The sequence below is a fragment of the Montipora capricornis genome, chromosome 10 (assembly GCF_036669925.1).
Source record: "Montipora capricornis isolate CH-2021 chromosome 10, ASM3666992v2, whole genome shotgun sequence".
Classification (NCBI taxonomy): domain Eukaryota; kingdom Metazoa; phylum Cnidaria; class Anthozoa; order Scleractinia; family Acroporidae; genus Montipora; species Montipora capricornis.
In genome coordinates, this window is record NC_090892.1 from 63,966,210 (window position 1) to 63,981,209 (window position 15,000).

Consider the following 15,000-nt stretch of genomic DNA (forward strand, 5'->3'; position numbering starts at 1 on the left):
CCTCTCATTATTATCAATACGCGCGGCCAAATGACAAACTGCCCTCTGTAAAACCCGCCTTTTGCGAGCCAAACGGAAAATGCCCGGGCTGAAAATGCATTTGCCCCCCTGCTTCTGATTGGCAGCAGAGATGTCAAACAACTTCGTTCCACGAATATGATCCCGAGGATACCATTTCAATGCCAGAGTTGGCGCGAATTTTCGTGGATGACTTTTTGCTCTTGTTTAGCAGCTAATCGTATTGTAGCAATTACAACTTTTCATACCATTGTTCAAGCTACATCTCTGTTAAAAGTTTTTTCCTTATTAAATGAATTTGTACGATTTGGCCTTGTGTATTGATAATAATGATAATTACATCACTTTTGTCGGGCATATAGTTTATTTGTGTCCCTCGTAGCATCTTTTGCACCCTCGCTGCGTTTTGGAGCAAATGATGCTACTAGCGTCACGAATAAACCGTATGCCCTCCAAAAGTCATGTGATTGTCCTATTGGCTTTTCATGCGTCACAAGTTTTTGAAACCAATTGCGACACTTCTTTCAACACTGATTTTAAAAGAAAGAAGAATTAATAAAAGTAATCGCTCATAGTTAATTTACCTGAGCTGCGTAAGCTTGACTTAGTGCTTCCCCAGTTCCGCCCGTCTCGGTAGAGCTCGTGGAATCCGACGACGACGAAGACCTTCGTCGTGACAGTGTTTTCCCAGCCGGTCGCCGGCCATGCTTTGGAGTGGAATTCAAAGTTCCGTCTAGAAAGTGAAGAAAAGCATATGATTACACGTGTGACGCACTCCGCTGCAAAAAAAGAGCATTTTTCCAGTTTTAACCAAAATTCTATCGTTTAGTGACGACGTTCGAAAAGTCACCGAAACGAGATAAAGACAAGATTACAGAGAAGCAATGACACCTTTAGCTTTCACATATGTTCCCGCAAAAACATGTCGATGTAACTCGAGATAAGCCATCATTGATACACACTGATTAAATCACTATGGGGCGAGAACTAAGGAAATCCTTGTCGAAAACTGATTAATTAATATTGGGTGTTACCGTGTTTCTTTTGAATATCATGGAAATGTTATACTTCCACTTACTTGGAAAAACGAATTATCAAAGATTTAAGACCTCTTTCTTGGAAAAAAGTCTCATAATAGAAAAAAAGAATGGATTTGTAACCAAAGCCACCAGTTGAGTGCATACAATTGATTAAAAATCATTAAATATTCCATATTAGCCGGGGCGAAACGTTTTTGGCGACAAAGGTAAAGATATCTGCTTAACTCTATTTTTTGACTTTCGTTTGATCCACCACCTCTACCGATCACGACACTCTCTGGAAACTTGAAAACAGCTTAACAGATCTTTATACAGCCAGTGTTCACGAAATTAATTACCAATGCGGCAATTTTAGTACAGAAAACCGAAACCTTCACTTTGTTAACTTTCCAAAACTGAGATAACTGACACAAGCACCACAACGGAACTAGATATTTCTCGACGATGAGATCGTTAGATCTTTCCTCATTGCCTCTTAGAATCACAAAAGGACTCGGGGCAAATAAAAATTTGGTATGTCTTTTGAATTAAGAATTCTTCTTAGCAACACTTTGTTAATTACCTTTTCATCTGAGGAAGGTTTAAAGTACTGTGTCATAACAATATGATAGATAAGATTAATTACAATGACCTTGTCACTGCCTATTTTCGAATGCCAACAGGTCTTTTAAATATTAGTGCTTGTTCCGTCAACCGCTTTCAGCTTTGCTGGGAAAAACACTTGAATTTTTGTCTTTAATTTGCGCGTGCGCAGACTTGAGTGTTGACACACTCCACGACTTTTACTATTCTGGCTTTAAATAACACACTTAAACTGATTCAATACTTTACCAAACCTTGTTCACTGCACATCCATTTTCATTTTTTCTGCATGAAATGACTTTAAATAATACCAACAGGTAAACACACATTTATAGAAATCGTAGACTGTTTAACAGTAAGTTCATCTAGCTCTTGGTGACGAATTTAAATAAATTATCAATTGCTTTATGGGCATTAAATCCTAACGCTACAAAGGAAGCACTAAAAATGTTATAAGTAACTCAAAGATGAAGAACTCGTTTTGTTTAAAATCAGGATTATTTGCAAATCGTGTAAAATGAAAATCTTTGGTTTGATTGGGAAGTGCCAGGGGTTGTCTTAATTGTCAAAACAGTTATTATTTTGCGACTTCTGAGCGAACAGATTTAAGTTGACTTCGCTTTCGGAACAAAGGAAGGTTGGTTTGGCACATAGTAATTATACAGGTGGAATCCTCTGATTTTGTTCACTAAAGGATGTTATCTTTGAGTCTGATACGTAGACTTTTAATTAAATTGTACAATAACTGGCCGATAAATCAAAGCACGGCACTATAAACATACAATAATTCGGTTTTTTGTGGAACATGCGACAGTCAACTTGCATTGATAAGTTAAGGAAATTGGCAAGAGTTCAAGACTTCATCATAATTGACGCATAATTTATCTTGTAAATTTTGAAGGTATAAGCCCATCAGACTTCAGTTAGTAAGGTTTACAAATTTTTCTTGACTCAAACTCAGAGAAATACCCAAACACAGCCTAACCGACAGTGCGAGTCCAATTAACTTGATAAAGTTAAAGCCCAGTTAAAGTCGGCTGAATTTGGAGTTCAAAATGTTTTCAAGGATGTCAAACAAATACGGCTGTCTTCATCATCACTGAGACAAAGGGACACTTTCTATTTGAAAGGTAAAATCTAATATGAAAATTTTCCCAAATAAAATAGAGTGCGGGAACAAATATGTAACCATCAGAAAAACCGGTGAGAAATTGCGACTAAATTGAAGCGTGCTAATAAACAGATCATGTTTCTAGTGTCGTATAGGAAGCGTTACGAACAGTGCAGAAAATCCTTAATTTTGGTGAAAAGAAAAACACATTAATGTCTGAAGTTATTCCTTTTTGCCCAAAAAATTTCCACTGGGAATTCTACATCTACATCTACATATTCCAGCACTCGGCAAAGTCCCTTTTTATCTTATGGCTGTTTCTGCTTATGGCCTCATACACCGTAAGCCTTTTTTTCAGAGACATCACTGCCAAGCCGGCCAGTTCTGCTGGAGAGAACAGGAGGGCCACAACACCGGGGCTACATCCCCTACTCTTATCGAATAGTGTGTGGGTTCTTTAACTTCCCACAGGGAACTTATGAACATAGAAGATATTTGTGAAACGGGGTCTACGGTTTATAGTCCTTATCCGAGAAGACTTGAAGTCTAACCATTTGAAGATGAAATTACAAAGGGAGCACTTTTTCCTCAGTTACTTTAAGATCCTCAGTGTTTGATCCGGCTGGAGTTCGAGCCCGCGACCTCCGGCATGACAGCCCGATGCTCAACGTTTATGGAATTTTTCCCGTGCATGTTCAGCTATAAAAGTTAATGTTTGTTCAAGATGATAAGTAGTCCTTTGCTGAAAACTAATCGATTTCACTTGATTCGTAAAAGGCCGGGGTGTTATTTAAGTTTCTCAACAGTTTCTCCCGTGCATGTTCAGTTGTAAAATTGAATTCAGTTTGTTCAAGAATAAGTAGTCTTTCGTTGAAAACTAATCGATTCACTTAATTTCGTGAAAGGCCAGGGCTTTTCTGATACTTGGATTAACATATATAAGGTTGCTCAAAGAGGCAGTTAACATTTTGTCAGACGCTATACATCACTTCTTTGATGACAGTGCAGGCCTTAGAAAGATCAAGCTAAGGAAATCGAGCTAGATCGATATCGTGCTGAAATAATGATATTTGCCCGAACTCAACGAAACCCAATTGCAATTGATTTCACTCCATATTTCTTGCCTACCTCCCACAGTCATCTCGCAAGTTCTACAGAGAGAAACGAGCTTGAGTGAGACGGTTTTCATGGACTTATGGCAAGGAACAACAGTTTGCAATTAGCATGAAAGTCTCTGATGTGGAAAAAAAATGTTAACGAGGAAGAAGAAAAATTGTAAACTATCTTGAGAGCCTAGAAGTTTCACCTTTATCTAAAAGAGGCGTTAAGAGAAGCCAACAGGATGTCGTCGTTTAATTGAATCATCCCAAAGTTCCTTATGCGGGTACCACACGTTTGTTTTCTCGCCAAGTTTCATTTTGAAAGAAAACTCTGAACCATCTTGAGAATAAGGAAGTTCAAACTTTATAATTTTGAAAAAGGCGTTAAAAGGTGCCAATAAGATAGCATGGTTTTTTAATGATTAAATCACCTCAAATTTCCTCATCCGGGCACATGTATATTTAGCTTTCATTTTGTGCGACTAAGAAGTTTTGGAATGACAGCATGACGGTCTGGGTCGCTACTGGTTTAGAGCGACGAAAGCACAACTAAAATCGCCAGTGATAACCTACATTGATAAAACTGGCCCGAGTATGTTCATGTGACAAGATAAACAAATTAAACATCAAATTTCGATAAGTTTCTCGCTACTACGAAGATAACGCATTAAAATCATGTGGGCAAACTCTTTAGTAAAGGCCTGTACTTTAATTTTTAAAATGTAGTTACCTCATTTCTGAAGTGAAATTATCTCCAGTCGCTATTTTCTGTCGTCCATACAATGTTGCTCTGGGCTACCCCTGCGCTTAAGTGATTTCACCCCGTTTTTCAGGTTGTGTTCGGGAAAAAAAGTGACCGCCATTGGGCACGATTGTAGCAGAGTTGAGGACTTGCTCTAAAAATACCGTGAGGTGCCTATGCTTTAGTGTTGATTACGGTATTGTGAAATTTCGTTAGAATGTTTGGTGTTTCGTTAATAACAAACGGAAAACACTTTTGAAGGTATTTTTTCGTTCCAGTTTTACGGTTGGCCAATTGCCAGTCACCCGGAAAAGAACAACTTCATTCCAAAAACACCTGATACAATGAACGTTTTACTTTCGTTTCAATTGAATACCAGTTTGCTTTGTCTTTCGTTTGTCAAAGAGTATGCAAGATATTCGGCAGTTTATAATGCTTCTTTTTTCCACCCCGAAGAGCCACAAAAGCTTTTTAAGTATTTTGGTGGTAAATCCCTAATGAGATTCTCCTTGATCTGTCTAGTTGCCTAAGCAATGGCGGCGATGGGAGAGCGATTTGTCAATTATGTTTAGAGTCATGTTCGATTTTAGCGAGATCGATTGAGTAAAATGAGCAATCCAGTCCAAAAAAATAAACAAAACATTTCGAGTGATAAACGTATTACCAAGACAAAGACAGTCTCCGACAAAAAAACACGTGTTGCAAGATAAAAGAACGAATAGATGTCGTTAAAGGTGACTAATCGAGCAACGTTTAAAACTATCTGAAGTATTAGTTATTTTCTTACCGTTCTTTTGACTTCCTGTGAACAGGTAAAAGCACTTTTTATCGCGAACTCATGTCGCTCTGATCGACAAAATAAAGCGCTCAAGAAACATTACACCAAAATCAGCGAAGCATATTTAAAACGTATTTGGACGGAATCTTTCCCGAAAGCTGACAAGCGCCATTTACTTGGTCAGGCGATAAGCGATATAAATTTTGGCTTTATTTTAATTATTGTTAAAAGGATATCGCGACCAGGTGATGAAATGTTGATGTGCTTGGCACAAAGGTGGAAATAAGATTATAGTTAATTACATACACTCTGCTAATTCTTTTAATTTGGTCGTTGCTAAAGGGAATAGTTCGATCTATCATTATTCGGACATGGCTCAGTTGATAGAAGCGCAAAGCGATTCTCTATGGAATGCATCATTTTTGCAAGGTTGCAAAAATCGAACTGTATTCACCGGTTGAAATGAGCTCTAGTATTTACCATTCGAAACTTGGACAACCTTTAAGTGTCGAGATCTTAAGAAAGTTTTGTTTTAGCACAGACATTACAAAGCACACGAAGATTCGATTCTCTTGGCGTAGGTAATTACAACTTCCGGACTTTACTCCCCCACGTGCCTGAATCAAGGCTCGATCATCTAACCTTCATTGAATGTTTTGAACTTCAGAAGATAAATTTCGGCTTCTTTGAAACTGTTTTCTGGTTAAAGCAATTCATCTCCATGCCGAGGACGAATGTCACTCAAACACCTTTGAAAGAAATACCCCCGTTCAGGTATCACTATGCACCCATGTTTAAAAGCCCTGCCCAGTATTTGAAAGTTGGGTAAGAATTAAAAGAGAAAGGTTTTCAAAGACTGTATGCAGTCTACAAACCTTAAGAGAATTGGAACAATCACCAGTCGATTTGAAACAGAAAAACCCTTTACAAACAAGTTGAGGAGAGTGAATATGACTCTCATTTCCGTGTTGAGTAAAATACGTGATTTCGCTCTCTGGTTCCTTAGAGTGAAACCAGTAGAACCAGTGTATGGCTCTGAAACGTTTGTACTTGGCCATTTTACAGAATTTTCATCTCAAGAACGCCTGCGGGGTAAAACGCTGTTAGCTTTTAGATTGTCGATGTCGTAATTACAGAAGGAATAAGGGAAGGAATCTTTCTGAATTCTTACGATCAAAGAAATCCCTTTAGTTACTTAAGTAAAAAAAATTACTATCAGTATAGCATATTTTACATTCAACGAAGTTTTGCAGAACAAAATGAAAGTTTGTTCATTCTTCACTGGAAGATGGTCACTGCAAAGCATCTTGCTTCAAAAGGATAATGTCGATTGAGAGCGGAACTTACAAAGACGTCGTCTCGGCACATGGTGGTCAATGCAAAAGTCTACAGGTACATTTCTGTTCAAAAAAGGCCAATTAGCAGCATAACTCGAGGAACTAAATTAAACAAACTTGTTAACTTAAGAAAAAAAAATTTCAAGACCAAGATTTTGCAAGTAAATCTCTTCTTAATGTAGCTCTTACCTTTCGGTTTCGGCTCAAATTTGAAAGCTCTGTACGGATTGCTTCCTTCAAGTTTTCCCATCTCTCGAATTTCTTTAATTTCTTGCATTTTTCGCAAAGCGCAGCGAAACCTGGTCTTCCACGTTGATGGGTCCGCTTGATCTCCACGGCGATATTTCCCTGTGTGTTGAGCCCAGCGTTTGAATAACTCAGCGTGGGCAGGTTCAAATTCAGGCTTGTCTACTCGCACCCAAGGAACTTTGAAGATACCCCTTTCCTTGTCGATCCATTCCAAGCCTTCAATGTCTTTCTTCTCGATCTGATCTTGCAGCCAAGGTGTAAAGCGCTGCCGTGGTTGTTTTGCCACTTTGCGAAAGTAGGATCGATCTTCCCTCTCGCATGGCATTTGCGGCGAAGATAACATTTTTCGTGGATCTTGCAGTTTCGTGCGCTTAGCTCCAAATAACATTTCACTTTCTTGGTGTGAGCGTTCCATTGTGAGATCATAGAAATGCGGAGAAAGTTCTCTATGTAACTTCTTGCGCTATGCAGGGCAACTCTTGCTTTGCAGGCAAGCGTTTTAGAGCAGCGATTTATTCTTGTGAACGCCCATTAAGCATATAGCACAATAAACTGGCCTGCTATTGGCTGATGAGAATCGAGGTATTTAATAGTGTCCTGCATGTCTAGTGGTTACTGTGTCGGAAAAGACTATAAACTTCCGTACGAGATAAACCTGCTTTCGCAAAAAAAAGACAGCAAGTGTTAGATTTTAGTTCTTGGTACGTGCAATATTGGATTTCTATTCACTTTGTTTTAAGAAGTTAAACTTAAAAGATGAGTATGAAGTAGTCGTTTCGCATGACACTTGATACAATGGACATACGCGAGCCAATGTTGACTTAGTTGTTATCGCTGTCTTAAAGACGGCTTCGAGCTCGAGAGTGTAAGTTTCATTCAACATTGACAAATACATCTAAATGGCACGCATTTTAAGGTCCTGATGAAAGATCACAAAACAACAATAACAATGAAAAATATTATCGGTAAAAAGAAGGCGGAAATCAAAACATTACGCGCGTGCCTGAAAATTTACAACAAGGGATTAAAGGGATTAGACGATGCCGATCAGAAGAAAGGGAGAAGGGGGAGGTTGAGTTTGTCTTCTCACATTCGTGCAAATGTGGTAAAATGTTGAAGTTTCAGTCCCTGTGTCCTCTCTGTACGAATTCTAATTCTGTGAAAAGCCTTCATTCGTGCAAAAAGGTACACCACTACCTCAATCAAGGACAACACTTTTCCGTACCTTTTAAGATTTAAGAACAAGAAGAAGAAACCCAAACTCGTTCCCAGGGTCGCCATTTTCTCCCTCCTCATCGACAGCGAGACCCTGGGAACGAGGTTGGAACAAACCAAGCGTACTCCATGCATGTGTGACCTGACGAGAGTCATCTGGATCCGGCTTTGTTTCGTTTGCCTTCTTCCTGTGGCATGAAAAAGCGTAATTTCAGACTATAATTGCTACAAAATAGTTTCATCTCATTAACATAATTTCTCGCGCTCTTTCTAGCTGTTATCTCATATTTTTCATCATTCTGTTTGTGGACTAGCCTTTTACGGATGTATGGACCACGTTCTCGTCAAACGGGTAAGAAATGAGAGGGTAAGGTAAATGCCTGGATTAAAATATGTAAAGGTCATAATACCGTATGAGGAAAAAAACGAGGTTCGAGAAACATGGAAGATATTGCCCGGGAGCAAATTCTCTTCCCCCTCGAGAGAGTTTTCTCACAGGATAAAAAGGACTCGATTTTCCGCATTTCACAAAGGCACCTAGCAGTTCCTCGAAGTAAAACTGTTGTTCAAACGCGAGTAATTTACAAGCAAAAACAACAATAACACGAAAGGTAACAACGGCTGATAACCAGGCCCTAGTTGTTCAAACGATAGATAGCGCTATCCGTCCGATAAATCACTATCCAGCGGATCAGTAAACACTTGCAAAATCAATTGAGTTGTCCGGTGGATATAAAGGATATTACACGGTGGCGATAAGATATGAATTTTATGTTCGAATGGCAAGAACAATATATTGTTCTTGCCACGAGAACATAAAATTTATATCTTCGAGCCAACGTGTAATGTTCTTTTTATTATATGGAGACTAAATATTGATAAATTCCGATTTTATTGTGTTGCAAAGTAGTCAAGTTTTACAAATACTGCTGGGCTTTATAAAAAAGGCGGGAAAAAAAAGGCGGGAATCGTGATGTCATTGAACGATACGACACTCACAAAGGTGACATACGGAAAATACGCCACTCGGGTCCCGGATGAAGTGGCGTATGGAATCTACGAGTGGTTTAGTTCCCAGTAAAACACTCTCCTCCATATAATAAAGTGATTTATCCGGCGGATATCGCTATCCATCGTTTGAACATTTGTGGCCAGAAATTTGGCTCTAAACACACCCAGACTTCTCTCGGTCCAGGAATACGGACAGCACATAGGCATACCTCGGTATCTTCCAACTCGCATTATGATAATCATGTAGTGTCTTCTGGCATTGAACATATGGATATCGTTATTTCAGAGCAACGACAAGGAATAGAACATCTTTCTTTCTTTTAAAAGACCACTTAGGTATCCGGAAACGGTATCTCTTCTCTAACCACGAGACCACCAAGCAGTCTGTTGCTCAAACCGCAATTTTTAATCCCGGCTAAACCCCGCAGTAGATCTGCCATAACACACACTACCAAACAATACCAGGTAGCTACCTGAAAAGGTCGCTCAGTACCACATTTAAGTTTTTGTTTTCAGGTACTTTTATAAGTAGTCTACTTACCGTACCACTACTCGGCAGTCGAGCCTGCTCATTACGATAGTCTATTTTCCCGTGCTCTTTCTCGCTCTTTTCGCCGCTTTTCGTCTAGGCTTTTATAGATTGTGCTAGCATAATTTGAGGAAACTAGCATAATTCGCTGATTTTTAAAACGTACCACTGCTAATATAATCGATATATATATTGATAATCCTGAGACCATTTTGTTTAACGTTTTAGCCGCATTCGCGGTTAAAATATTTGGTAACGGAGAGAGAGTCTGGCACGAGATGACGGGACCGGAAGTTGCTAGATGTTGTTGGTCACAGTACCTATCATTTGCAAGTTTTCCAAATGTCTTCAGCCACGCCGCCAGGTAACTTGCAGAACCAGCCAACATAGCCAGACACCGTTACCTTAAAACAAAGAAAGCAAAATACAACAGAAGAGGAACTTGTGACACCGAAAAAGTATTGCTACACGATCGTGACTTGATCGTGACTTGCTTCGCTCATTATGCAAAAGGAATGATTTTAAGAACAAGTGGCATAATTTGGAAAAAACGAGTATCATTTGAGCATAATTTGGGCAAAAAATGGGCACTGCTAGTAGCATAATACTTTTTCCGTCATCATTAATCAGCCTGTTTTCTCGTGCTCGTGCTTGCTCTTTCTTCTACTGCTCGCAAGGCTCTTTCTAACTCTCTCGCGTTGTCACTGATATTTCTCCTGTTTTCTCGTGCTCTCAATCGCTTTCTTTCACGTTCATCATCCCTTACTCGTCACGTGCTTACTGTGTTTTTTTCTCTCTCTTTCTCTTCGTTCCTCGTTGTATGAAATCTGGAAAAAAAATACTTACCTTGTTTTTTGCTTGTCTTCGAAACTCTTGCTTGTTGATCTATAACGCAGTGTCAAATGCTGTACGCTGGATAGGCCTATTGTAGATACAAAAATCCGGATTTTGTTTAGGTTTTTCAGAGTCAAATGGGATTTTTAGAAAATTTAAGGATTTTTAGACGATAATGTTTAGAAAAATACAGTCGATAGTATAAAAACAAATTTGGGTGGTCATCTCGGAGAAGGGTGGTGCGGGGGTTGCGCACCCCCCCCCCCCCCCTCCCTGCACCCTCTCACTAGATGCGCCCCCAACAGTGAAAACCCAACGCGAACAAAAAAATACTGCAGGGAATGCAGACCGTCAACTTTCCTTCAGCTTCCGTGTCGGAAAGGAACCCTAAACTGTGTATAGTGATTTAGACACAAGATTTTGGCCTTAGCTGGTATGTATCTGTATAGGTAATTCCATGGGGCCGAGTAAAATCAAGGATAATTTCTGCAACTTCTGAAATACTATCACAACAGACTTTTCTTGGAAGGTTGGCATTCAAAGAGAGACCAGAATGTGGGGAATGAACATATAGAAATTCGTGACATTTATGTTTCACTTACATAATGTTCCCCCCCTCGCGCAGAGATCACTTGTGCTTGTAGTCACGCACACACGCAAATATGAACCGTTGAAACAAGCTCTCGCTTATTCAAACCGAGGATGACCGAAGGTTTTGGTCGGTTGGAGCAGGGCGGAAAGAGACCGGGCGGTGAAACGAGCGGGTCCGAGCAAAAAGGTGTGATGCAGTAGACTGGGGTCTACTAAAAAGCCTTTTCAAAATGGCGGCAAGTGTTGAGATCGGCGACTCACTCGAAGAATTGGAAGAATTGTTTTTACAGGACATCACAGACGACTTTTTTGATTTGAACGAGGAAAAAAATTCTTCAGATGTTCCAGACACATAGCTGATGTTAATGTAACAAAAATTTTCCCTCTGTTCTTGATTGGTTCTGATCTCTCCTATAACCTATGGTCTTTAGGTAAATCCAAGTGTTTTGATTGGTGCTTTCTTGTTCAGGACTTTGCCATACAAGCCGTTTCCATAGAAAAGGTTATAAGCCATGGGTTTTTTTTTTTTTACATTTTGTTTATATTCTGGTGAGTATTTTCACGACTCATGCTGTGTGTTGAAGGACCCAAATATTAAGCTCTTACTAACCGAGCTGGAGGGCCATACTGGGGAATATTGGTTGAACATTGTGGAACTAAAGATGGAGCGCAGCGAGGTCCATACAAAAATGACCAAGGTGCAATATTCCTCAGTATGGCTTGGGCAAGCTTAGTTAGAAAGTAGTTTATCATATGGTACTCCGGCCATGGTTGTTTCTTGAATTTGTGGCTTTTCAAGAACAAAAATTACACAGCTTATGACCGCTTCCAAATAAATGGTCGGCATAGCAAAATCCTAACCAAGAAAGAACCAAATTATCACAATGCTTGCATTTACCTCAAAACTACCTTACCGCAGGACTGAGGAGGTAAAGCTGGCAGGGCAAGCAACCCCCCACCCTTAGCTCAAGGTCTAGATCCACCCCTGATTACCACAATATTTTCTGTAGTTGAATGATAATTGAGCTAATTATGTGTCTTACTGTGAGTACAATAGTTGTGCAAAGTTTAATCATGTCTTTAGAAATCAGTCATGTTCAGAGATATTATTGGCACAGGATATGGGGAAAGTGTTTTTATTGTCATTATTGAGAGCTTACTGAACACAGGCTGACCAGGGTGCACCTCAGGCTAAATGACATACCATCCTAGCTTACTAGTTAGTATGAAGAGTTGTACAGCGTCAAGAGAATTTGGTAAGCCTATTTATGGTTAGCTCTCACAAGCAGAAATGGTAACATGCTATTTTCAAAACAAAATAGAAAATAGAGCTAAATTTTGTTACCTATTACCATTAATTATCTGAAAATAAAAGTCTTGCCTTCCACATTATGTACACAGTGTGACATTGCAAATCTTTTAATTTGCATAATCTAAAAAAACCTTTGTAGCTTTCTTAATTGGTGTTGATAGAAGAATCCTCCTTACAAGAAGGGTTTTCTCTCCACTAACTAAAACATTCACTAATTAGCAGATAGTTTGAGGGCAATATTGTGTGTGTGAATAGTGAGTTGAGGAAAAATCATAGACAAATGTTAGGGTTAGTCTGTAGAATGAGGGGGAGAAATTTACAAAGCAAACTCTCAACCCCAAAATAAGGTTAACAAATGAAACAAACTCTGTGTGAAATTAAAAACTTTAATCACAGAAACAGCCAGATAGTACATGTATGAAAAACTGAAATTATCACGTTGGAGGGATTAACAAATATTTGACCATAACAATTATTCAGCAGAAGTGGCCCGCTTGGCGGTGATGTCTCCAAAAAGGCTTGTGGTGTATGAGGCCACCTAAGCAGAAACAGCCACAAGTCAAAAAGGGACCTTGCCGAGTACTGGAATATGTACTCATTAGATGTAGATGTAGAAGTCCTTTAAAGCCTTTTACTGACACCTTGAAAACAATATGAAACAGAGAGTTACTGTATTGATATGTACTAATTGATTGAGTAAAAGGGCTAGATCAGCCACACATCTTTTTTTCTTTTCTTTAAATAAGCCCTCAGACCCCCAAAAATAGATGTCTGTGATCCTCGAGTGTGAAATAGTTATGCTATATTTTTTAAGTTCTCTGTGCGGTGTTGCTAGTCAAGCCTAACAAAATTATACAGTCATTATTATTTTGTAAGGTATCATATTGATCAGCCACAGGTTAGCTTATTTGTTTCTGTCCAAACTGCACAAAGGCAAAGAAAACAATATGGGGTTTGGGAGAGGATGGGGAGTCTACAAATTGCTTTTCCTCAGGGGAGGATATTCTACAAGGAACTGGAATCATTGCTTTGTCCTCAGTTGGTACAAAATATGAAGGAGTTGTCATGGAATAGTATGGCTTTTTTGCATAGTCATACCTAAGGGGGCAAGGACATGGTATTTACAATAACTTATCAGTTTTGCATTGTTTTGCTGTGATCCATTTTAAGTCTGGTCTATATGTTACCTCGAGATCAAACATTGTTTGCCATATTCATTGTTATGATCTGTCCTTCTGTGGAATGTTTGTTGAAGCTCGTGTTTCCATACTTTGAAGTAATTGTGAACTTGGTTTAAGTTGGTAACACGTTGATATGTTATTGACTGCAGTGGACTGTTATCTTTGAAGACATTCCAAAGCATTTTACATTTTCATAAATTCTTGTGTCTTTTCTGTGGTGTTGTTTTCATAACAAATTAAAGCCATGTATTTGCAAACTTTTTCTGACAGAGTATTGACAGCAAGCTTTACTCGTATTTTATTTAATTATCAAGATGAACTTACAAGCTCCTTGATTAAACCGTATTTGTTGTTTGGTGATTTTCCCAAGCGGGGCGAAATCTTGAAAACAGTTTTTTATTTTCGGTAAAATTGACTGCGGCGAGCGATTCGTCGCGAGCGATTTTAAGTGAGCAAGTTTGAAGTTCTCAAACGCTGCTATATCCAAATATATCCAGCTGGTTTTTTACTATGTTTTGTAAAAGCTATCGATCTTAAACATATGTAAAATTTAGAGTGGAGTAATGTGGAGTACTCCTAAAAGAAGCAATGGAACACGGCTTGGTCACGATAAGCGGGACATACCTGCATCTGACACAGTCTTACTTTACTCAAATTTAAGCAGCTTCCAGCGAAAATACTCGAGTTATATTCCAACAGACAAAATAGTATTGAGTTTTGGGTCAAAAATATCAAAAAGGCCTTTAAATAATACACAACTGGTGGCCCAAAAATAAAGAAAGAAAACTTGATTTCCGGTTCGTCGAGAGGATATTTTTGGCAGCCATTAATTGCACCGGAAGCGCGGAAGGAGCGCTCGTGCCAGTCCTTCTCCGCATCACACATTGGACCAAGAGCGGACTGCCCGTTTCACCGCCCTATGTATAAGCGCCCTGGTTGGAGCGTCTTTATCAAGCTTTTAGTGAACGTCGTTTGAGTCAGTGTCCAACAGTTTTTTATAGAGATTATGCAAATTCCTGACTGCAATTTCAGGATATTTATGCCATTTCTTGTTTATAATATTAAGGTAATTCTTTAGTATTGCATTGCGCATCCCTACTGCGCACGATTTCGCGTCATTAGCGCGCGCACATTAGCACGTGCGCATACAAAACGTAAGGGATTTCGCTCAAACTAAAGCCGATAGCGAAATAAATGCTCCTTTTCTCTCAAACGAGCACGGTGACCCCCGATTTTTTTTCAGGTATTTGCTAAGAACAGTCTAACAAAGAACATGTTTGAAGAAGAAAAAAAGTTTGATAGTAGAACATAAATTTTTTTTGGAAAACAGTTCCGTACTGGGTGTATTTTACCCAAGGCGAGGACGGAAC

General features: G+C 39.1%; 2 protein-coding genes across 2 annotated transcripts in view; both read right to left on the bottom strand.

Annotated features, from left to right (window-relative positions):
- Positions 1-10,629, bottom strand: part of LOC138022500 (interferon regulatory factor 1-like) — a 19,579-nt gene extending 8,950 nt beyond the window's left edge. The window contains exons 1-4 of the mRNA XM_068869658.1: positions 10,559-10,629; positions 10,033-10,116; positions 6,898-8,360; positions 603-751 (exon numbers count right to left, since the gene is read on the bottom strand). Of these exons, the coding sequence (XP_068725759.1) occupies positions 603-751; positions 6,898-7,372 (624 nt within the window). The 5' untranslated portion in view covers positions 7,373-8,360; positions 10,033-10,116; positions 10,559-10,629. The remainder of the gene's footprint in view (positions 1-602; positions 752-6,897; positions 8,361-10,032; positions 10,117-10,558) is intronic.
- A 2,187-nt stretch (positions 10,630-12,816) lies between these two features.
- Positions 12,817-15,000, bottom strand: part of LOC138022503 (tumor necrosis factor receptor superfamily member 4-like) — an 11,666-nt gene continuing 9,482 nt past the window's right edge. Inside the window, exon 4 of the mRNA XM_068869662.1 lies at positions 12,817-13,090. Coding sequence (XP_068725763.1) covers positions 13,071-13,090 — 20 coding nt within the window. The 3' untranslated portion in view covers positions 12,817-13,070. The remainder of the gene's footprint in view (positions 13,091-15,000) is intronic.